The sequence below is a fragment of the Lycium ferocissimum genome, unplaced genomic scaffold, assembly GCF_029784015.1.
Source record: "Lycium ferocissimum isolate CSIRO_LF1 unplaced genomic scaffold, AGI_CSIRO_Lferr_CH_V1 ctg8599, whole genome shotgun sequence".
In the NCBI taxonomy this organism is placed as follows: Eukaryota; Viridiplantae; Streptophyta; class Magnoliopsida; order Solanales; family Solanaceae; genus Lycium; species Lycium ferocissimum.
The window spans coordinates 14,824-38,563 of NW_026727334.1; the positions used below are offsets into that span (position 1 = coordinate 14,824).

Genomic DNA, 23,740 nt, shown 5'->3' on the forward strand with positions numbered 1-23,740 from the left:
TATTGATTTTGGTATTGCTGTTACATATTTTTGTGAATTCTTCAATTTCTAACACTTTTTTCTTAGATTTGTTGGTCGGAAAACTTGAATGAAGTTCTATGACACTTCCTTTTATTACTAATGTATCAAATCAAAAGGCAAAAAGATATTTTTTCTTTTCTTTTTTGGATTTCTCAAAAGTATTGATTTCTTTCTCTTTTGATCTCATTAAATGATTGATATAAATTGGTTGATTTTGTAGGTTTTATTGTTGGGAAAACTACATATATATACATGTTGAGGAGAAATATTTACGAAACGTGACGATAGTTTTCCTTATTTACAAAACATAATGATATATTACGAAACATGACGAATTTTCATATATTTTTCATTTTTTTATTTTTTTCAGAAAATTTATTATTTTTAAAAAAAAATTATTTGAAAAAAAATAAAAAAATTAATTTTTTAATTTTTTTTAAAATTATTTTTTATTTTTTTGCTCAAAGGCTTAAAAAATTACCTAAAATTTTTGTGTATGTATGAGCGAAATTTTTAATATAATTTTCATACACAAAATTGTGAGCGAAAACTTTAAGCCTTGAATATTGTATGAAAGTTATTACAATGTTGTTGTAGTTGTATTAATTTTCCAGAAACCTAATATGAACATTATATACGAAAAATGTGAATGAAATTCTAAGTCTTGAGCAAGATATACACATTTCATACCATTCTCATGCATAAAATTTTGAGTGTAATGTTTAAGCCTTGATCGAGATATACACACTTCATGCATAAAATTTGAGCGAACTTTTTAAGCCTTGAGTAAGATATACACATTTCATATACAAAAATTTGAGCGATTATTTTAAGTCTTGAATGTTGTATCAAAGTTGTATACAATGTTGTTGTTGTTGTATTAATTTTAAATTTTACAGAAATCTAACATGAACTTTATACACAAAAATGTGAGTGAAATTTTAAGACTTGAGCGATATACAAATTTCATACACACAATTTTGAGCGAATTTTTAAAGCCTCGAATGAGATATACACATTTCATACATTTTTCATACCTTTTTCATACACTAAATTTTGAGCAAACTTTTTAAGCCTTGAGCGAGATATACACATTTCATACAACTTTCATACATAAAATTTTGAGCGAAAAAAATAAAAAAATATTTAATTTTTTTAAAATAAATAAATATTTAATTTTTTTAAAAAAAATATATATATATTTTTTAAAAGCATATTTTGTATAGGGTTTGTAATGTTATGTTTTGTAAATATAAAACTATCGTCACGTTTCGTAAATATTTCTCCTTAAGATATATATATATATATATATATGTAGTTGTCCCGTTATTATTATGAGTTATTTATTTTGGTGTTGTTGTTGCATCTTTTTTGCCAATTCTTGAATTTCTAACACTTTTTTCCTATATTTGATGGTTTTAAAACTTGAATGACATTCTATGATACTTCCTTTTATTACTAGTGTATCAAATCAAAAGACAAATTTTTTTCTTTTTTGGAATTCTTAAAAGTATTAAGTTTTATTTTTATATTTGATCTCTTTAAATGATTGATATATATTGGTTGGTTCTGTAGTTTTCATGATTTTGATTTTGGTGTTGTTGTTACACTTTTTTGCCAATTCTTCAATTTCTAACACTTTTTTTTAGATTTAATGGTTTTAAAACTTGAATGAAGTTGTATGATACTTTCTTTTATTACTAATGTATCAAATCAAAAGGCAAAAAAAAAAAAAAAAAAAAAAAGTTTTTTTCTAGTCCCCTGTACTGAATCAACTGCTTTATTTTTGGTACCAATAATTAAAAATTATCTTCCCCTATTTGCTACATCAAAAACTAAATCACAACCTTGTGATATAAAATGAGTCTTATGTCTCCTTAGAATTAGATAAAACCTTTCAATGGCTTTAATTTTCTGCTTGAAAAATTACAATTCAATAATTATTACACAATTACATTAAATTAAATTAATATACTCTTTCCTAGTAATAATTAAGGTTCAACTCAATATCAATTAACTAGATTTAACCATAACAATATACTAGTATACAAAACTATATTGTTAATTTAAACATTAGGCATGAATATTTTATTTTTTACAAGAAAAAAGGGGTTGGAGTGGGGGGTGGGGTATGAAGAGGCTATATTAGATCTTGTTGCCTCATTGTCTTGTCTGCGCCAAGCCCGATACTTTCAGTCCCCATTTTTATTTTTTATTTTACTATGGTTTTTTGTATTTTTTCTTTTATATTTTCTTTCTAAATTTTTGCCAATATTTCCTTGTTATATTTGAGTTGAGATAGGGTTAGAAAGGTGTGGATCCATCAAAGAAAGATCAAATCTCAAAAAATTAGGGTTTCCCACCTTTTACCATACGCGCCAGTTCCCCAATCTATTATACATACGATAATATATTTCATCTATGTCTATATCTGATTCTGATTTTTAGATCTTTTTGTTTTTATTATTCTATGATCCAAAGACAATTGTGCGTAATATATATATTTTTTTAAATCGGTCAATTGTCAGTTTCTTACATTTGGGGACTTTTTGATATTGGGCGCTAGGTTGGGTTTCTCCTTGAAAGTAGATATTTATATATAATCTTAGATTAGTCTAAGGTTTTTTATTTTGATTTGATCATTAATTAATTAGAATTGTGGGAGTAATGGATAAGAAGAAGGTTGTGGCCCCACTTGTTTGCCACGGGCATTCGCGTCCCGTCGTTGATCTGTCATACAGTCCAATCACTCCTGATGGATTCTTCCTCATCAGTGCCAGCAAGGGTAATTAATTTCATTGATAAATTTTATGCCTTTTTGTTAGTTTTGATAATATATTGAAGCATTGAGTGAATTTGGTACAGCTATGTTACATTGTTATAATTTGAACATTTTCTGACTGTCATGAATGAGCTGGTTTGTTTCGAATTGTGGAGCTTTCTTTTACTGACTTTTGTGTGTGGGGCATATCGTATATTGAGATTGAACTTTATTTAGAATGTTTATGGTATTTACATTCTTAGAACCAGTGGCGTAAGCGAAAAGACTATCGCACACACTAAACAACATAACGGTGAAGAAGAAAACCCTATTCCTTTGATGGCCAACTTGGTCGATAGATTAGGCAGGCCAAGTTCTTGATGAAGATTTTTGCAAAGGATATTACCTTGTGCTCATAGCCGAAGGAGATGAGCCCAAGACCATGTGCGTAAGAAGTATGGAGCGTTCAAGTGGCTCATGATGCCGTTCGGCAAGGCACCAGCCACGTTTTACACTCTTATGAATAAGATTTTCCAGCCATACCTTGATGAGTTCGTGGTGGTATACTTGGATGACATATTCATTTATATTAATACCCGGAGGAGCACGTGGAATGAATAAATCACAATAACGACATCATATTTTAGATAAACATAATTAAAGTATTATACTACAACTCCCGTCGATGAGTATTCATTTCTTGAAATGTATCCATAGTAGACTCATTAAAACAATTGCTAAATACTTCTTAGTTACTCCTTTTTAGGTAAAGTGTAGGATTAAATTAGGAGTAGGAATTTAGGGATCAAAACCTGGCCGCTTCAATAATTTTTCGGAATAAAGCTCTAAAATTTTAAGAGTAATTGTCAGCAACAAGATTCAAACCCTTGACCTCAAAGGTAAAAGCACCCACCCCCTCAGATGGCTCAACATGCCTACACCTCTGCTTAGACCCACCCCCAATTTCTAGCTTTTGATCTTACCATATAAGTATGAGCCAGTCACAACCTTAATTATGGGAGATATTCTTGGCATTATGGTTGTAACATATTTGGGAAATGTGTATTTTACAAAGTCTAAGGCGTTGATGTGAAATGCATACTTCATTTCCATGTCAAAGTAAACCTTAATTCTTTCATCTGCATTCAATTCAATCAAATATCTTACCAAGTTCAATGGATTCTATCGTAGGTGTGGGCATATATTATCATCTTAAGTATTTTGCATGCCTTGTGTGTTCACCAAATGCTCTAATTGGTGGTAAATAGAATGATTAGCATACTGCAGCATATGGTATAGTTGTTGTCAATAGCCCTTGGGATTTTATTAATATGTTGTCAGTGTTCAGGCAATTCATCACATGTATGCCAATTATTCTCTAGCTTACGGCGGCCAGAATGATAGGTTAAATCTCATTTGATTTCTTAATAGCCTCAGATTTTCACCACCATGTCACAGGAGCCTGGTAAAGCAGAAAATAACATAAACTAAGATGTTCTTTAGTATATTACACCATTGTCAAAAATATTCCAATTTGATCTTTTTCTTCTAATATTTGTTGATTTAATGCTTTTGTTTTTTCGCCAAGTCCATGCCGACTTAGCATAAATATAATGGACAATTTATGAAAAGGATTTGTATAGGTGATACCAATTAGTTGGGAATATGTTTAAGTATGTTAATGCATTTACTTCAGGTCCTATGCTTTCTAGGAGTCAGTCATATCAAAGTATTTTATGTAAGTAGAAAATATAGAGAACTTTTAGTGCTTTTTTTTTTCTTTTTGTATAATGTTTGCTCGGGATGAATTTAAACAGAGAAACATGGTCAGTAAGGATTCATATACCCTACACTACTTGTTTGGGGGCTGGGGCATAGTAGTTGTATTTGTTCATTCGCTGCAATAAGTTTTCATGTCCTGATGTGTTCTGAACTTCTGAATTGTTTTCATCTTGTAAGATTCTACACCAATGCTGAGAAACGGAGAGACTGGAGATTGGATTGGAACATTTGAAGGGCATAAAGGAGCCGTGTGGAGTTGTTGTCTGGATAAACATGCTCTACGTGCTGCATCTGCATCTGCCGATTTCAGCGCGTATGTTATCTAGCGGCTTTACTTCAGTACTTTGAAAATAAGCATTTAAGTGACATTTATATGGTGACTAGGGATTGCAAGCAATGTGGGGTGGTGCGGTGGCGGGGAAAACCCGTGCAAACTCGCAAAGACTTCAGCCTGCCTCGCCCAGCATATTTTTTCTTTAAACTGAATTTGATGCTAAATATGAAACTCATAAAATTCTTTTTCATTTCCGGCTAGTAGTATTAATTTAATTTACCCTTTTGTGCTCACATTAGATTTTTTTTTTTTTTTTTGTAGAAAAAACCTCCGTTGTCGAGATCAATTAATAGACTTTTCCTTTGGTTAATTTTGTGATAATCAGTAGTCTTGACTCACGTGTCTCTGAGCAGAAGTTATACTTTAATACAGGAAGTTCATAACTAATTGAGAATTGTGCGTTAAATATACATTTTCAGAACTTGTCACAAAAGAATTAGGATTTACATGCAAGTATTTATTTCAAATATAATGAAACTTCTATATTTATTTTGATTTAATATATTTTGTGGAATCAATTTCATCTCCCGAGAGGTAGAAAATAATTTTCCTTCTTTTCGTGATTTTTTTTCCCATATGAAATACAAAAATATAATATCCTAATAAAAAAGTCCTCGATCACCTTAGATACAGCAAGAAATTGTATAAGAATGAACGATACCTTACCGTTTACACGCTTTCTACCTCAGCTCATTCTAGCAAGATTAATAACCCGCACCCGCACCTACACAGATTTATTAACTAATATCTTATAGAATATGGTAGAAGCTCTGGCATCCTTTTTTAGAATCTTCCATGGCCTAATATTGTCCTTTTTTTGCTTTGCATATTGTGATTTGTGTTGGTTCTTTCAGAAAATTGTGGGATGCATTGACTGGGGATGTATTACATTCATTTGACCACAAGCACATAGTTCGAGCATGTGCCTTTTCAGAGGTATCTTTACAACCATATTTCCTTTACTTCTATTAAAGTTCCTTCAGATTAGAGTTTTATAACTTCAGTTCTAGTAACTAAGTTCTGATCTTTATTTAATGGAATACTATTGCACTGACCGAGGGTCTTTCGGAAACAGCCGTCCTACCTTGGTACTATTGCACTGACGTTGTGGGATTTCACTGGGTTGTTGTTGTTGTTGTTGTTGTATTGCACTGACCATTTTTTTTTTTTTTGGATTTTGGTTGACACATTGTAAAGGGGCTAACAAATGCACTTATGTTCTTTTGCAACTCTGCATCTCCTTGAAGCCTCAATTATGAAATATCTTCTTAAACAATAGACTACTGTGAATGTATATGCCCCTCAATTCTTATGCATATTGGAAGAATCCCACTTCATTGACCGGTTGGCCACTCTTGGGTGCTTATATAGAGTCCCCTTTTTTAGGTCGAAAATAAGAGCAGAGAATTCCAATTTGAATTATTGCCGAGTCATAAGATGCTACTACTATTGAAAGGCAAAATCTTTCATTATTAAATCGAACATACTTTGTTTCAGGCTTTGAGTTAAATTCTCTAGTCAATCCTGTGTGATGGGAACTTTTCTTTCTTATCTTTTCTGGTTCTCTTTTTTTTTTTTTTTTTTTTACTCTTAATCGGTACAACGGGCCAAAGGGACTTCAGTCCATATTTGTCTTACCCATTCATTTGCCTTTACATTCTGATAATTTATATGAACTATTGTGTGATGACTTTGCAGGATACACATCTGCTACTCACTGGTGGTTTCGAAAAAATTCTTCGGATATTTGATTTAAACCGACCAGATGCACCTCCAAGGGAAATTGACAGCTCTCCTGGTTCAGTTAGGACAGTTGCTTGGCTGCACAGTGATCAAACTATATTGAGTTCCTCTGGAGATGCTGGTGGATTGAGGTAATCTTTCAAAGTCTGCTGACTCTATTTGTATATTTTGTTCATCTTTTTATTGCTGGTTGCATTAGTAATGTGGCTAGTGCTCATGGTCACTTAAATTTAGCAGGTAATTACATGACTTGGTTAAGTTTACAGTTGCTTGTGATCAAAGCTTAGATGTTTGATAGATTGGGTGCTCATTGTCTAGCCAATACGATACTTCGATTTGTAGATCAATTCATTGCGAATATTACTGGATACCTAATACAAAGGCCTCCCATATGTGGTTCATATTTCTGTCATAAACTTTGGCTCCCCCGGACTGTTCACTATCTTTAATTGGTTTTGATTTAATCGTTGTAACCTAGGTTATGGGACGTGAGGAGCGGCAAAGTTGTTCAAATTCTTGAAACTAAGTTTCCAGTAACCAGTGCTGAAGTAAGTCAGGATGGTCGTTACATAACAACTGCTGATGGTTCCTCTGTCAAGTTTTGGGATGCCAACCAGTATGTATTATTATTAGCTCTTTAATGGCACGACAAAATTGTAAATAAAACGATTTTTCCAGGGTTTACATTGCATTTTAACTTTCTTCTTTAAAAACAGCTTTGGATTGGTGAAGAGCCACGACTTGCCTTGCAAAGTTGAATCTGCTTCCCTGGAACCAAAGTTCGGTAATAGGTTCATTGCTGGAGGAGAAGATATGTGGGTTCATGTCTTTGATTTCCACACTGGAGAGGAATTGGTAAGTTGTGTGGGGCTCGTAAATACTAGAATCTCTAGTTTTCTGATCAATGCTTTGTTTGTGTGTTCCTTTTTCTGGTTAGTTTTTCCAGTATTTGCGTTTTCTCAACTTAACTAGGGGTTTATGCTTCTTTTTTCGTTCAATTAGGTTCAAGCTTTAACCACATGCTATATTCTATTTTTGTACAACATAGGATGCAACAAGGGACACCATGGTCCTGTGCACTGTTTGCGGTTCTCTCCAGGAGGTGAATCCTATGCCTCAGGATCTGAAGATGGGACTATTAGAATATGGCAGCTGGGCCCTCTTGGTCAGAATGAGGACATTTCCACAGCAAACGGGTCTAAGGATGGTCTGGGCGAGGTGACCCAAAAGATTGACGAGTTGGCTGTTTCAGAAGCAAAGAAGACTGAAGAGACGCAGGTCGATGGTGTGGAGGAGAAGGTAGCTGATGCCTGATTAGGAATTTAAGGGTTTTGTATGGTTTCACCTCTTAGAGAGCTGTAACTGGCTTGACTTTTGAGTTTTTTGCTTATGAAATAAAACTTAAGCTTTTGAGAGTGCTGGGTACTTGTTTGCTTGGCCGCAATCCTAATCATATTTAATGAATTTGCTTCTAGAAACCAGTAGGAGATCCGAGTCAGAGTTGCCGCAGACCAAGAGCCTTTATAGTATGAAAAAGTAACTCTGTAACAAGGCTAAAATCCATGGAAATGCGAAGTTTTGAAATTTCAATTTTGTGCCTGCTTGTTTCAACGTGCAGCAGATTTGATACGTGACGGTTTGTCTTTGTGCATTGCTGGGCTTTGAGATTTAATTTTCTTTTGGTAAAGAAATATTCTCAGAACTTCCATTTGTTCTTTTTGGGGAAGAGTGGCTGGGAATCTGTAGTTAGTTATTTAACCTGAGTTGGGGAGGTGTGTTGGGTTTTTTAAATCTCAGGGATCGAGTTTTGGGTCAGAGTAATTTACTTGAGTCATGGATTTTTTTAGTTTAAACGGAATTGGATGATGTCCAACCAAGTTCATCAAAATGTTGATCATTTTCGTGCAATTATACAAGTTGGTTGAGTGGCCTATTATTAAAACCTACTTGCCTTGTAATTTTTTTAATTTATTTAGAGGAATAACAGTAGACTTTGTCGTTGTTTGATACTCAAAGAAGGGCAATCCGCGCAAAAAAATGATTTACTTGAGTCATGGATTTTGTTAGTTTACATGGAATTGGATGATGTCCAACCAAGTTCATCAAAATTTTGATCATTTTCGTGCAATTATACAAGTTGGTTGAGTGGCCTATTATTAAAACCTGTTTAGAGGAATAACAGTAGACTTTGTCGTTGTTTGATACTCAACTCAAAATAGGTATTGTACATTTTTATGATTGGATATTTCTATTTTTTTAGGAGATTTCTTTTAGATCCTACTATATTGAGATGTCGTATTTGAAAACTTATTCACATGGGCTTATTTCCGCTACCACATCATAAAGTCATTATTTTAAATTTATTTTTTCTACATTTTGTGGTACGTTCAAATACATATGTATTTATTATTTGTTCTATTCATGAACATGTTGTCAAATAAATTTTATCCTTAAATTTAGTTATTAATCTATTTTACAAATATACTTTTGGGATAAATATTTAAATTAGCTAATATGGATAAATTTCAATGAGTAGCATCCTTCCTAGGAGGTTGCCAAACATCTAAAAATGTCTTAGCAACAGTGATAAATATCTGCAATGAGCATGCAACAGTAGATGAATCATAAATGTTGGAATGCAGAAAATGACAATGAGACATAGTACATCAAGAATAGTGCAAAGAAACTCGTGCGAAATTATAAGAAAATCTAAACGCTCAGTAAAATTGGAGAATGTGAGGTTTACTTTTAGCAGGCGTTGAGACATGCGATTTCATGATTTGTTATGATTTCAAGTCATGAGATGAAATTAATATTTGGACGTACGATTTCAGATGAAATCTCAAATCATCTAAAAATGCATGATTTAGGATTTCAAATCATGATTTTAAAATTTTTAAATGTAAAACTTGACCCATAAGTTTATATTTTGTAAAATAGATATTTTTTAAAATTACTCCCAACCATTTACCAATCTCATTAACTTCTACCAACATTTATTTATGTTTTTATCATGTGGGAGGATTATATTAAAGAGTAGTTACTTTATTATACATGTTAAATTTTCCTTTTTATTGAAATAAAGTTTGATCAATTGATGTTGTATTTTTTAGAAAAGCTTCTAGTAGTTTATTAATTTTTTTTATGAACTATGACTTGCTCATTTGGTAAGATTGTATAAGAATTGAGAAATTTTTAATAGTTTTCACAACTTGTAGGGTTTTTATGTCTATAGAAAAAAATACAAATTAAAAAATTCAAATTGCGTGTCCAAATATATGATTTAAATCAATGATTTCAAATTATAATTTTAAATCATGTCCAAATGGCTCCATAAAAAGAAAATAGTGGCATAGATTATTAATTAGTTCACATGCATGTTTTGTCAAAGGATATAACGAGAATGAACAATGACTCTTGGCATCTTTTACGCAATTTTTATCCTCTCTCCCAAGTTACTGTACTACTCAAGATGGAGGACATGATCTGAAAACAACAATTGATCTGAAAACAATAATAGCATGCGTGTACGTCCAAATACGCCCTCGACATGAGCATAAATAGGCGAACCTATTAACCAAGGGTAATAAATAATTAAATACTAATAAATTTCGAATACTTTAGGTCCATCTTTTGGACCCTTTTTCCGTACAATATAATACATAGTATATCATATCATATGTTAATGAAAAACGGTGTTGGAAGAGAGATTCAAAGGTCTCTGAACTCTAATCATCAAAGCTAGGAACTCTGTTTCTTCTTCATCTCGCTTGAATCGAGAAAAAGAGAACCCAGAACGAGACCTTCATTAGGTATTTTTGATTTCCTGTTCTGTAAAGGATTATTCATGACAAATCGTTTATAGTATTCATTGACACCTCAAAATTGATTTCTCACAGAATAGAGAAAATTATCTATTGCGCCATGGATTCAGGTAGTAGGTCGATGTGTAACAACATGACACAGGTTTTTCATTTTTCATCTGGAAACCCTCGTATCGAAGAAACCAGGGGCGTCATGCATCTCTTCTCCAACGATCTTTCTTCTCTCTTACCTGTATGTATCGAGCTTCTTATTATTGGATTACACTCATTTGTTTTGTTGAAACCTACCTGTAACTGTGGACTCACTCCGCATTCATTCTTATTCCAATCCTTCATTTTCTGCTTTTAGTGATCGTACAACTTGTTATAATTGGATTACACTGCAGGACTATTATATTTGTGTTTGTTTGATTTGTTTCACTAGTTTCTGGTTGATGTATTAATTGTCTTTCGCGCTTGATCTGATAATAATATTATGCTAACAAAGAAAATTCCTTTCATGGTCAGATAAAACCCCTGGGGTTTAATTTACTCTCTTCTATGCCTTGAATATGCATATACTAAGTTAATCTACCTATAATTCTGACTCTTATTATTGGGCAATCTCGAAGTTTGGATTACCTCTAATTTTTTTTTTTTCTTTTGAGAAGTAATAACAATTGCTCTAAATAAAGTGCAATTTGCTAAGTTGGGTTTAGAAGGTTGGAGGCTTTATTTATATGTAAAGTTTCTTTACTTATTCGTGTCACCTAGAGGGAGGTTATCTCATGACACCTGCAATATTTGAAATCCATGTGGACTTGGGAAGGATAGAACATATTGTGAGCAGAGTTTCTGTATAGGCGATACAATTAGTTGGGAATTGGAATTAAGGTTGGTCGATGTCTTTTTGATGGTAGTATTTTTAGTTTGTTAGACATTGTATGACAGTATAAGGATATCTCTGAAATTTAGAAAATCCCTTGTAGTCGAATCAAACTGGTTCAAATGAAGTAGAATGGATATAACCTAATTAGTTCACGTTGAGTGTTGTTATTGTTTGGAGCTTTAGGTGGTAATGAACTGATTGATTTGTAGTGCGTTAATCGGACAATCTTGATTAGTGACAGGGAAAAGTTGAAAGAACCTTAATATCCGGTAAAGGAGATCCAATTGCTGACCGATGAGTGAATTATGAAAAACTCTTTGCTTGGATTTTGCATTGTAACTACTTATGTTTCCTAGTATATGTGAGAATTACATGTAATTCTGTGGCATATAACTGCAGTTTTGCTTAAAATTCTTCTACTATGTATGTTGTGGTGAGGATTCTGAAAATCTGGGGAAGGTTGTAGAGGCCATATGAAATTAACAATTCTGTTGATAATTCTAAACTTCCAAACCAACATGAATTACGAGAGACTTGTTTGATTGCTGCGCTTGGACATGTTAGTAAGAGAACATTAAAGAATCAGATAAACTTAATTCTGGCTAGAGATATAGCTTTGGTTTGATTAATAGGAATTTGCTTTTATTGCTCTTAAGGCTCGAATTCAGCAACATTTTGACTGTACATGTGTAAATTCACCTGATAGCTGCTTGATCTGTACGCAACTGTCATACAGTCAAATTCTAGTTGCTTTTGAACTTTGAATGTTCTTGTTGCCCCTAGTATACTTCATTTTGATCTTTTTTGTTTTGGAACTGTAGATCAATAATAGGTCTAAATTTTGTAATTAACTAAAGGTCAATATCTGCGAATACAACAATAAAACGCCCTGGGATTGACTATTTGAATCCTCACCATCCCAGTTGATCCTTTAGAAACAAAGTCCAACAACTTACTTAGTGCCATTGCTATTGTCTCTAGGTGGAAAGAAAGCCTCTCCTCTGTGTGCTTAAGGTTCCGAATCACATGACATATGCAGATTTTTGTCAGTTTTGTGGTTCATTTGTCAGTTAATAAGGATCATTTATTAGATCCTTATTAACTGGTTGTCTGTGATTCCTTCTGAACTTTGGTATCTTGTGTGTACTCCTCTAGGAATGATGGAATGGAAGATTGTTACAGTATATTGATTAGGTTTGATGAGCAGAAAGCTGCAGATACTTTTCACAAGCATTTTAATGGTAGAAGATTTTCATCTCTTGAGGTATGGTTGCTCAATAGTTCTCTCCTGCTTTGGCATCATATTAGGTATCTCATAACATCAATTTCCAGGTTCTTTTCATACTTTCTTGTTTATTGTTTCTTTGCTTGCAGGAAGAGACGTGCAATGTCTTTTTTGCTGCTGATGTTCATTACACCGGTTCAATTGAACACACGCAGTCCATACCTGCAAGCTCGACAGAGCAACCGTTTTGTCCTGTTTGTCTTGGTATTTTTCCTAATCTAGTTTCAAATGCTTAATTCCTTTTTTTTTTTTTTTTTTTTTTTTTTTAGAAGGTAACAATTCAAATGCTTAATTCTATTTTGGAAATGACATCATTTTGGAGCTTACTTATTCAACCATTGAGCACATCTGAAGTGAGACTCACTCCAAAATGTTAGAAATCTCCAACTTCATTCATTCACTTTCCTCCAAAATGATTGTATCTTTCATTTAGCATCTAAACTTAAAAGTTTACCATTTGCTATCAATTAAAGCATGTGGTGATTTAGGCCATGAGAATATCATTTTAGCTTTCTTTATCATATAGCTGGAGAGTATGATCATAGGGATAAACTTTGTTGTTTAGTTGCCTTGGAGCAACGGTAAAGTCGTCTCCGTGTGACCTATAGGTCACGAGTTCGAGCCGTGGAAGTAGCCACAAAGGCTTGCATTAGGGTAGGCTGTTGACATCACACCCCTTGGGGTGCGGCCCTTCCCCCGGGACCCTGCTAACCTGGGATGCTTTGTGCACCGGGCTGCCCCCTTTTATCTTTTTGTCAAATATAGAGATCTAGACATCTAGTAGGTTTTAAGAGTTCTAATACTCAGTCCTCCTTGAGTTCTCCACTAGAGCAAGGACTAGTATCAATGAGGAATGGTTTAAGAGTTCTAATTTGTTTGGAACTGTCTTTCTTAGAAATGACATCATTTACTTATTTGGAAAACTGGACTAATGCAGATCAATTGATTTGGTATTGAAATCTCCTTCTTTATTCTTTCTTTCTCTCTCTTTTTGTCGCTTTTCTTTCTTTTTGTCTCTCCATCTTTCTGTCTCTTTTCTCTCTCTCCATCTCTCTGTCTCCCATTTCTCTTTTTAACACCTTTGTCACAACCCAAACTAGGGGCCATGACCAACATCCTGTGGGCTTGTCCCGCAAGTGAACCAACTCAAATTTAACTCAATGTCACATTAAACTAATTATTACTCCCTCCATCCCAATTTATATGATACTCTTTCCTTTTATAGTCAATCCCAAAAAGAATGACACCTTACTATATTTAGCAACAATTTAACTCTAAAACTCCCATTTTACCCTTGAAATGATTTCTAGCCACAAAAATATCTTTGGCTTATTTTAGACCACAAGATTTAAAAGTATTTCTTTCTTTCTTAAACTTCGTGCCCAGTCAAACACCCTCATATAAAGTGGGACGGAGGGAGTCTAGTTGTTCCATCTCATGATTATAACTAATATCCAGTATGGTGCAAGTATAACATCAACTTATTTAAATTTGACAACAGCTGCTCAAAACTCAATACAAAGTACAAACTCAATACTTGGAGTGATTTTAGAGTTAAATTTACATTGTAATTTGACTCATTAAAACAAGTGGTAGGAACATCATAGGACACCTCCCATGGAAGAATGCATGATGGCTTAACATGAAGCTAACTCATCAGCAGTGCCACTTAACTCATATACTTCAAACTCCCATATCTCATTTAATGAATGAAAGTGTTAATTAATCAGTATGTCTTCGTTTGGCATACGGGAATTCAAAATATTGTAGAAGTCCTTGTTATTACTGTTTTGAGTTTAACCTTGTAAAATAGATTGGTACGTATGAGGATGTGCAGCCAGAGATTTCCAATGTTTAGCTGGGAAATATATGAGTTTAAACTCATATGTATCTTAATTCCTGTGCAATTTGCAGAGAGACTGGACCAGGATACAAGTGGAATTCTCACAACCATTTGTAATCATTCTTTTCATTGTTCATGTATTTCAAAATGGACAGATTCTTCATGCCCCGTAAGTAATACCATACTTTTATTTTCCCACCATATGTTTGAGCTTCAACTTAGACATGTCTAAGAATTTATTTTTTTTTTTTCAAAATTCTCAAAAAAACTTGGACATGGTCTGGAAAAATGAATTAATCTTGATTCCCTAGTATTCATATTCATGCAATTGCCATGGACCATAACTTATACAGTTTTTATGTGCTTGCCTTCTCAATGTTCCAACCTGTAAGTGAATATCATGTTGTTATTGATATTGTTTACCATGTCATTAGTAATGTTTGCATTACCCTGTTGTTAGATTACCATGTCTTTAGTAACATCCATTGTTCTGGTTGAATAACTGCTTATAACTTGAGGTAGTGCCTTAGATGCTTGTCATAGGTCTTTAATTACCTCACAAAATAACACACATCCATTGATTTTCTGAAGTATTAGTCGAAATATGTATTTCATCTGAAGTATTAATAGAAATTAGCTGACTCAACTTATATGCATTCACTCAGGTATGCCGATATTGCCAGCAGCAGCCTGGAAACTCAACATGTTCTATCTGTCAATCACCAGACAATCTATGGATGTGTGTTATTTGTGGTTTTGTTGGGTGTGGAAGGTAATAATACTATCTTCTTGTTATCTGACCAAATTCTATTTGAGGATGGATCTTCTTATACCAAAATAATTTTGAGGGTGAAAATCATTTACACCCCCAACTTTGCTTCAAGAGTCAAACTCCTCCAAGTTTAAACAATAGAAATTTCTCCCTTATATCTTAATTGGGGTTTTTATTGTACCCTCTATATTATCAACATTTCTCTGTTTTCTTTTTAGTTTTAAATATCAAGATGTTTTTCTCTTTCCTAAATCTTTGTTATTGTCTCACCTGTATAGTAAACATATCTCATTTTCAAAATGAAGAAAATGAAAAATAGTTATCAAGAATATAAATTAATTACATTGAATAATGAAAAAAATGAGCGGAATAAAAGAATATAGAATTAAATAATTTACTCGTATCAGTAGTTTTAACAAATAGCAATCAAACTAGAAAAAATCTATTTACACATCTGGGGTTGGGGTTGGGGGTGGGGTTGGGGGGGGGGGTGTTAATGTTGAGGGGTGTAAATGATTCTCTAATTTTGAAGATCTATCATCATGTTGATTTTGTTATAGATACAAAGAAGCTCATGCTACAAGGCACTGGAAGGAGACACAACATTGCTATGCACTTGAATTGGAAACACGGCGTGTCTGGGACTACGCAGGGGATAATTATGTTCACCGTTTGATTCAGTCTAAAACTGATGGGAAGCTGGTTGAGCTCAACCACCATTGTAATCATGATAATGATGGCTGCTGCAGCTGCGAATGTGGTACAGATCCTGGATTCAGTGAGACTATTTTAAACAGCAAAGTTGAAGCTGTACGTCTCTCTCTTCATTTATATTTATTCTCTTGTTTACTCTTTTTCATCTAGTCAAATGCTTAATCTTTGGATTGCTTTGGTCATTCTGCCACTTTATTTGGGAATCATTGGTAATCTTCAAATTTTTAACTGACAGATTGTGAACGAGTACAATGAGCTCCTGACTTCGCAACTGGAGGACCAAAAAATGGTTAACCTTCGTACTTTTTAACTATAGTATAAGTTTTCCTTTATTTGTTGATTGAATGTCACGAATGCTTTCTAGACTGGTTTCTCATTTGAATCTAATGATATTGATTAATAGTTTAGAATAATTACGTTCTATTTACCGTATTAATAGCTTCTGCTTTGATCATAGTACTTTGAGTCCTTATTGCAAGAGGTTGAAGAAGAAATTGAAAGGGAAACTAAGGAAGCTGTTGAGAAAGCTCTATGCCAGAATCCAAGGTTAATGAAGTTTAAAGTTCGTTTGGACAAATGCATTGAAGAGAAGAAATTTCTTGATGATGTGAGTTCTGTTGAAGTCTATTAATCATTATTGATGCTGTTACCAGTTTAGCATCATTTAATCCACATCTCTTTTTTAAACCATTTGATTCTTGCTGATTTTGAACCTGAATCATTTGGTGTTGAACCCTCTAGATCAATGACAATCTTACGAGCAACAAGGAGATATGGGAAGCCAAGATATTGGAAATTGAAGAAAGGTATCATCTTTCCTTGGTTGTCTGTGTCATCTTCTGAGGCAATGGTAGACAATATATCTGTCAGAACTCTTTCATCCCACCAACCTGCTTTTCTTCAAATGTTTGCTCTTTTATTCTCCTATATAAGAAGCCATGGAGTGGCAGCTGAAGCAGGCTACACTCAGTTGACATGCCTTGTTGGTCACAAGGGCATTTCTGGTATTTTACTGATTTTTGTGCTTTAAACTTATTGTACTTCCTGCTGTATTGGGTGTATCTCTAACAGATGTAGTGTTTGTGAAACTGGGTCCCATTCTTTCACTTGTTAATAGGGAGTTCTGCCAGACATGCATAATGCTAATAGCAAAGTGGGCCTCATTCAACATTTTACACACGTCATTCTCATATGGCAGCTACACAGCTTCTGCACATATAGTACTCTTGAAATGACCCACTACAAATTGCATAAATTTCATTTTCTTTTTCTACATAAAATAAGAAAGCTTCAACTAACCTTTAAGATTTTCCAATTTGAAGCCATGTGTACTTTTTCTTTATAAAAATAAGATTTAGGTAATTTTATGATATTTACAAAAGATACTTAGGCAGTAAAATATTTTGCAAAATTTCCTTTAGGACCTGAAAGAATGATAAAAAGTATTTGAGCATATCAGGCATAATCTTATGATTCAAGTGTTATTCAGAAGCAGCTAATACATGGACTTGTATATATGCACATAATCAATTTTGCATTGATTATATTTTTGTTGTTCATAATAAGTAATAATTATTAGTTTTTCATTTTATCCTTAATGAGATGAGATGATTTACTACAGCATAAATATATAACTTATGTTAGATCACAAGTTTAAATATTAAATCAACACTGCTTAAAAAAATAAATTTTTAAATACATATTGGGCCCGTGCACAACACGGATTTTTCTCACTAGTTTTCTACACAAATGCTAGTATCTTCAAAATTCCCGCACAACAGAAGTGCTATTATTGTCAAAATTCCCGCACAGGTGGATTACAAGAACTACCTTTTTGTACCAAATGATATCAACTTTCTTTTTGCATGTTGCTTCATAATGATTGTTAGAAGGATTCATTCACCACAATTTCTCTGACTAGCAGATGAAACTAGCAACATCACATCATATATAACATAACAAGAAATAAACTCCATGACACAATGGGTGTTTCTTTCTTATCACAAAAGATAATCATATTCTCTCGATGTTCCAAATCTTGCATAGGTATAGATTCTTATCTTTTAAAAAAATTCATCTCTTGCCATTAGACAGGAGGCTTTTAATAATTTTTTACAAGAATTGCTTCTTTCAGATATGTATTGGTTCGATGAACTTGTTTTTGTTGCTTTTGTGATAACTGCTTCTCAAAGATCTGGTTCAAGGAGAAAAGAATATGCCGCTAGTGTAAAATTTAAGATTGGCTTGGTTTTCTTGCAAAGTTGATGTACTCAATGCATTGTGGTTTCTTACTAGGAAAAGTTGCACTCAGCAAAGGGCAGAGTTCTTGTTTTTTAAGAGTTATTATTGTTCATGTAATGGATTATCGATTACTTCAGACCAACTTCATGTGCATCCATCCATAACTGCTAAAATACTTCCTAATCTTGTCAGGAGATCTCATGCTGCTGCTTTCATGTAATATCTTATTTTATCTTTTAACATCTAACTTTAGGGAGAAGAGGACGAGAGCGCTGAAAATGAAGGATGAGAAGATAGCCGAATTGGAGGAACAGGTAAATTTGACATCATCTATCTATTGGATTCAGTCAACTGGAGTTGTTGCATACTTTACTTGTTGTCTATGCGTAAATGTGATTGCTATTATGTTTGAGCTGCAGATTGCGACTTTGATGGCATCCATCGAAACATAGAAAGCATTTCAAGGGATGCAATAGTCAAATGATGAAATGAAGGACAAGATCACCTTTAATATCAAACAATTTCATCAGATTGACAGAAACTAATTGAACTGGAGTAGATGCCTCTGCAAAGAGACCTCGAAGTCGAGTGTCAGGGATAGCAGCCAGTGATCTACAGTAGTATTATACAAAGTGCAAATGTGAAAATACCTTTTCCTTGTATATAATACGAATAGTAGGTGCTGTACAGAAAACCCTTTCGCCGCCATCTCAATCGAAAGTAGTTCCCAGCTTTTAGACGATTTCATTAGCCTTCTTTTGTGTATGGATGTGTGGTGAATTATCTATGTGATTCGCTTCTCAAGTTCATGTCGTACCTTGGATATGAAATTTCTTTGAGGAACCACTCGGAACTCCCGAGTATAAAAAGGTAATTCCGTAACAAGGCTAAAGTTCAGGGAAATACTAAGTACTAAAAATTCAATATTGTGCCTGTTTGTTTCAATGAGCAGCAAATTTTATGCGTGACGTTTTGTCTTCGTGCATTGCTTGGCATTGAGATATAAACATCTTTTGGTGAAGAATTATTCTCTGCACACTCATCTGTTTGTATAGGAAAAGAGGTTGGGAATTTTAGCTACTTAACCTCGGTTTGGGGAGCTTTGAAGGAGTGTTAATTTTTTTAAGGCAAAAGTCATAGGCAGCCCCCTAAACTTTTTCACATTTTTCTCACGGCTACCTAAACCTAAGCTTATTTCAATTTGATACATGAACTACTCCGAATTTGTGCCACATAGACACCTTTTTTCCAATCAGCAAAAAATATAAAATGTTTGTATTGCACTCGCGATGATGTGGCAAAATGACCAATTAAATGACGACATGTGGCAAATTAGTCCATGCAGACTTAGCATAAATATAATGGACAATTTAAGAAAAGATTTGTATAGGTGATACCAATTAGTTGGGAATATGTTTTGGGTATGTTAATGCATTTACTTCAGGTCCTATGCTTTCTAGGAGTCAGTCAAATCAAAGATTTTTATGTGAGTAGAAAATATAGAGAACTTTTAGTACTTTTTTTTCTTTTTGTATAATGTTTGCTCGGGATGAATTTAAACAGAGAAACATGGTTAGTAAGGATTTATAGACCCTACACTACTTGTTTGGGGGCTGGGGCATAGTAGTTGTATTTGTTCATTCGCTGCAATAAGTTTTCATGTCCTGATGTGTTCTGAACTTCTGAATTGTTTTCATCTTGTAAGATTCTACACCAATGCTGAGAAACGGAGAGACTGGAGATTGGATTGGAACATTTGAAGGGCATAAAGGAGCCGTGTGGAGTTGTTGTCTGGATAAACATGCTTTACGTGCTGCATTGCATCTGCCGATTTCAGCGCGTACGTTATCTAGCGGCTTTATTTCAGTACTTTGAAAAGAAGCATTTAAGTGACATTTATAAGGTGACTAGGGATTGCAAGCAATGTGGGGTGGTGCGGTTGCGGGGAAAACCCGTGCAAACCCGCGAAGACTTCAGCCCGCCCCGCCCCACCCCGCATATTTTTTCTTTAAACTGAATTTGATGCTAAATATGAAACTCATAAAATTCTTTTTCATTTCCGGCTAAGTAGTATTAATTTAATTTACCCTTTTCTGCTCACATTAGATTTTTTTTTTTTTTTTTGAAGAAAAACCTTCCGTTGTCGAGATCAATTAATAGACTTTCCTTTGGTTAATTTTGTGATAATCAGTAGTCTTGACTCACGTGTCTCTGAGCAGAAGTTATACTTTGATTAATACAGGAAGTTCATAACTAATTGAGAATTATGTGTTAAATATACATTTTCAGAACTTGTCATAAAAGAATTAGGATTTACATGCAAGTATTTATTTCAAATATAATGAAACTTCTATATTTATTTTGATTTAATATATTTCGTGGAATCAATTTCATCTCCCGAGAGGTAGAAAATAATTTTCCTTCTTTCGTGATTTTTTTCCCCATATGAAATACAAAAATATATTATCCTAATAAAAAAGTCCTCGATCACCTTAGGTACAGCAAGGAAATTGTATAAGAATAAACGATACTTTACCGTTTACACGCTTTCTACCCCAGCTCATTCTAGCAATATTAATAACTTGGACCCGCACCTACACAGATTTATTAACTAATATCTTATAGAATATGGTAGAAGCTCTGGCATCCTTTTTTAGAATTTTCCATGGCCTAATATTGTCCTTTTTTTGCTTTCTATATTGTGATTTGTGTTGGTTCTTAGCAGAAAATTGTGGGATGCATTGACTGGGGATGTATTACATTCATTTGACCACAAGCACATAGTTCGAGCATGTGCTTTTTCAGAGGTATCTTTACAATTCTATTTCCTTTACTTCTATTAAAGTTCCTTCAGATTAGAGCTTTATAACTTCAGTTCTTGGAACTAAGTTCTGATATTTATTTAATGGAATACTATTGCACTGACCATTTTTTTTTTGGATTTTGTTTGACACATTGCCTAACAAATGCACTTATGTTCTTTTGTAACTTTGCATCTCCTTGAAGCCTTAATTATGAAATATCTTCATAAAATAATAGAATACTGTGAATGTATATGCCCCTCAAGTCTTATGCATATTGGAAGAATCCCACATCATTGACCGGTTGGCCACTCTTGGGTGCTTATATAGATTCCCCTTTTTTAGGTCGAAAATAAGAGCAGAGAATGCCAATTTGAATTATTGCCGAGTCATAAGATGCTACTACTATTGAAAGGCAAAAATCTTTCATTATTAAATCGAACATACATTGTTTCAGGCTTTGAGTTAAATTCTCTAGTCAATCCTATGTGCTGCGAACTTTTCTTTCTTATCTTTTCTGGTTCTCTTTTTTCTCTCTTAATCGGTACAACGTGCCAAAGGGACTTCAGTCCATATTTATCTTACCCATTTATTTGCCTTTACATTCTGATAATTTATATGAACTATTGTGTGATGACTTTGCAGGATACACATCTGCTACTCACTGGTGGTTTCAAAAAAATTCTTCGGATTTTTGATTTAAACAGACCAGATGCACCTCCAAGGGAAATTGACAGCTCTCCTGGTTCAGTTAGGACAGTTGCTTGGCTGCACAGTAATCAAACTATATTGAGTTCCTCTGGAGATGCTGGTGGATTGAGGTAATCTTTCAAAGTCTGCTGACTCTATTTGTATATTTTGTTCATCTTTTTATTGCTGGTTGCATTAGTAATGTGGCTAGTGCTCATGGTCACTTAAATTTAGCAAGTAATTACATGACTTGGTTAAGTTTACAGTTGCTTGTGATCAAAGCTTAGATGTTTGATAGATTGGATGCTCATTGTCTTAGCCAATACGATACTTCGATTTGTAGATCAATTCATTGCGTATATTACTGGATACCTAATACAAAGGCCTCCCATATGTGGTTCATATTTCTGTCATGAACTTTGACTCCCCGGGACTGTTCACTATCTTCAATTGTTTTGATTTAATCGTTGTAACCCAGGTTATGGGACGTGAGGAGCGGCGAAGTTGTTCAAATTCTTGAAACTAAGTTTCCTGTAACCAGTGCTGAAGTAAGTCAGGATGGTCATTACATAACAACTGCTGATGGTTCCTCTGTCAAGTTTTGGGATGCCAACCAGTATGTATTATTTTTTCACACTTTAATGGCATGACAAAATTGTAAATAAAAAGATTTGTCCATGGTTTACATTGCATTTTAACTTTCTTCTTTAAAAACAGCTTTGGATTGGTGAAGAGCCACGACTTGCCTTGCAAAGTTGAATCTGCTTCCCTGGAACCAAAGTTCGGTAATAGGTTCATTGCTGGAGGAGAAGATATGTGGGTTCATGTCTTTGATTTCCACACTGGAGAGGAAATTGGTAAGTTGTGTGGGGCTCGTAAATACTAGAATCTCTAGTTATCTGATCAATGCTTTGTTTGTGTGTTCCTTTTTCTGGTTAGTTTTTCCGGTATTTGCGTTTTCTCAACTTAACTAGGGGTTTATGCTTCTTTTTTCATTCAAGTAGGTTCAAGCTTTAACCACATGCTATATTCTATTTTTGTACAACATAGGATGCAACAAGGGACACCATGGTCCCGTGCACTGTTTGCGGTTCTCTCCAGGAGGTGAATCCTATGCCTCAGGATCTGAAGATGGGACTAGTAGAATATGGCAGCTGGGCCCTCTTGGTCAGAATGAGGACATTCACAGCTGAAGAGAACGATGGTGTGGAGGAGAAGGTAGGATGCCTAAGGATAGAGAGTCTGGCTTGTAGTTACTTGTTTGCTTGGCCGCAATCCTAATCATATTTTATGAATTTGCTTCTAGAAACCAGTAGGAGATCCGAGTCAGAGTTGCTGCAGACCTAGAGCCTTTATAGAAAAAGTAACTCTGTAACAAGGCTAAAATCCAAGGAAATGCGAAGTTTTGAAATTTCAATTTTGTGCCTACTTGTTTCAATGGGCAGCAGATTTGATACGTGACGGTTTGTCTTTGTGCATTGCTGGGCATTGAGATTTAATTTTCTTTTGGTAAAGAAATATTCTCAGAACTTTCATCTGAGAGTGGCTGGGAATCTGTAGTTAGTCAACCTGTGTTGGGGAGGTGTGTTGGGTTTTTTAAATCTCAGGGGTCGAGTTTTGAGTCAGGGTAATTTACTTGAGTCATGGATTTTTTTAGTTTAAATGGAATTGGATGATTTCCAACCAAGTTCATCAAAATTTTGATAATTTTCGTCCAATTATACAAGTTGGTTGAGTGGCCTATTATTAAAACCTGTTTAGAGGAATTACAGTAGACTTTGTCATTGTTCGATACTCTTGTCAAACATCTAAAAAATGTCTTAGCAACGGTGATAAATATCTGCAATGCGCATGCAACAGTAGATGAATCATTAAATGTTGGAATACAGAAAATGGCGATGAGACACGGTACATCAAGAATAGTGCAAAGAAACTCGTGCGAAATTATAAGAAACTCTAAATGCTCAGTAAAATTGGAGAAGGTGAAGTTTACTTGCGTTTGAACATGCGATTTCATGTCATAAAGAGATCAGCGTTTGGACAATTGATTGTTGTATTTAT

The 23,740-nt window shown here is 34.1% G+C and overlaps 2 protein-coding genes and 1 pseudogene across 2 annotated transcripts; all 3 read left to right on the forward strand.

Moving 5' to 3' along the window:
- The first annotated feature begins 2,186 nt into the window (after positions 1–2,186).
- Positions 2,187–8,270, forward strand: LOC132045928 (uncharacterized). Its single transcript, XM_059436498.1, has 7 exons — positions 2,187–2,806; positions 4,742–4,877; positions 5,753–5,834; positions 6,597–6,772; positions 7,120–7,257; positions 7,358–7,493; positions 7,686–8,270. The coding sequence occupies exons 1-7, from the start codon at positions 2,689–2,691 to the stop codon at positions 7,953–7,955; spliced, it is 1,056 nt and encodes a 351-aa protein (XP_059292481.1). The 5' UTR covers positions 2,187–2,688; the 3' UTR covers positions 7,956–8,270.
- Positions 8,271–10,347: 2,077 nt separating this feature from the next.
- On the forward strand, positions 10,348–18,930 carry LOC132045926 (BRAP2 RING ZnF UBP domain-containing protein 2). Its single transcript, XM_059436497.1, has 13 exons — positions 10,348–10,453; positions 10,541–10,697; positions 12,315–12,406; positions 12,462–12,597; positions 12,708–12,822; positions 14,533–14,630; positions 15,127–15,233; positions 15,794–16,043; positions 16,183–16,236; positions 16,405–16,554; positions 16,689–16,753; positions 18,442–18,502; positions 18,608–18,930. The coding sequence occupies exons 2-13, from the start codon at positions 10,566–10,568 to the stop codon at positions 18,638–18,640; spliced, it is 1,293 nt and encodes a 430-aa protein (XP_059292480.1). The 5' UTR covers positions 10,348–10,453; positions 10,541–10,565; the 3' UTR covers positions 18,641–18,930.
- Positions 18,931–19,889: 959 nt separating this feature from the next.
- On the forward strand, positions 19,890–22,872 carry LOC132045927 (uncharacterized; annotated as a pseudogene).
- The last annotated feature ends 868 nt before the right edge of the window (positions 22,873–23,740 follow it).

Bases quoted from the DNA above. Each gene is read 5' to 3' on its own strand.
- LOC132045926 (XM_059436497.1), top strand. From the start codon at position 10,566: ATGGATTCAGGTAGTAGGTCGATGTGTAACAACATGACACAGGTTTTT. The intron at 12,407-12,461 runs ATAAGGATCATT...TTCCTTCTGAAC, and splicing joins TGTGGTTCATTTGTCAGTTA to TTTGGTATCTTGTGTGTACT. The intron at 16,044-16,182 runs GTACGTCTCTCT...TTTAACTGACAG, and splicing joins TAAACAGCAAAGTTGAAGCT to ATTGTGAACGAGTACAATGA.
- LOC132045928 (XM_059436498.1), top strand. From the start codon at position 2,689: ATGGATAAGAAGAAGGTTGTGGCCCCACTTGTTTGCCACGGGCATTCG. The intron at 5,835-6,596 runs GTATCTTTACAA...ATGACTTTGCAG, and splicing joins GAGCATGTGCCTTTTCAGAG to GATACACATCTGCTACTCAC. The intron at 7,494-7,685 runs TTGGTAAGTTGT...TTTTTGTACAAC, and splicing joins ATTTCCACACTGGAGAGGAA to ATAGGATGCAACAAGGGACA.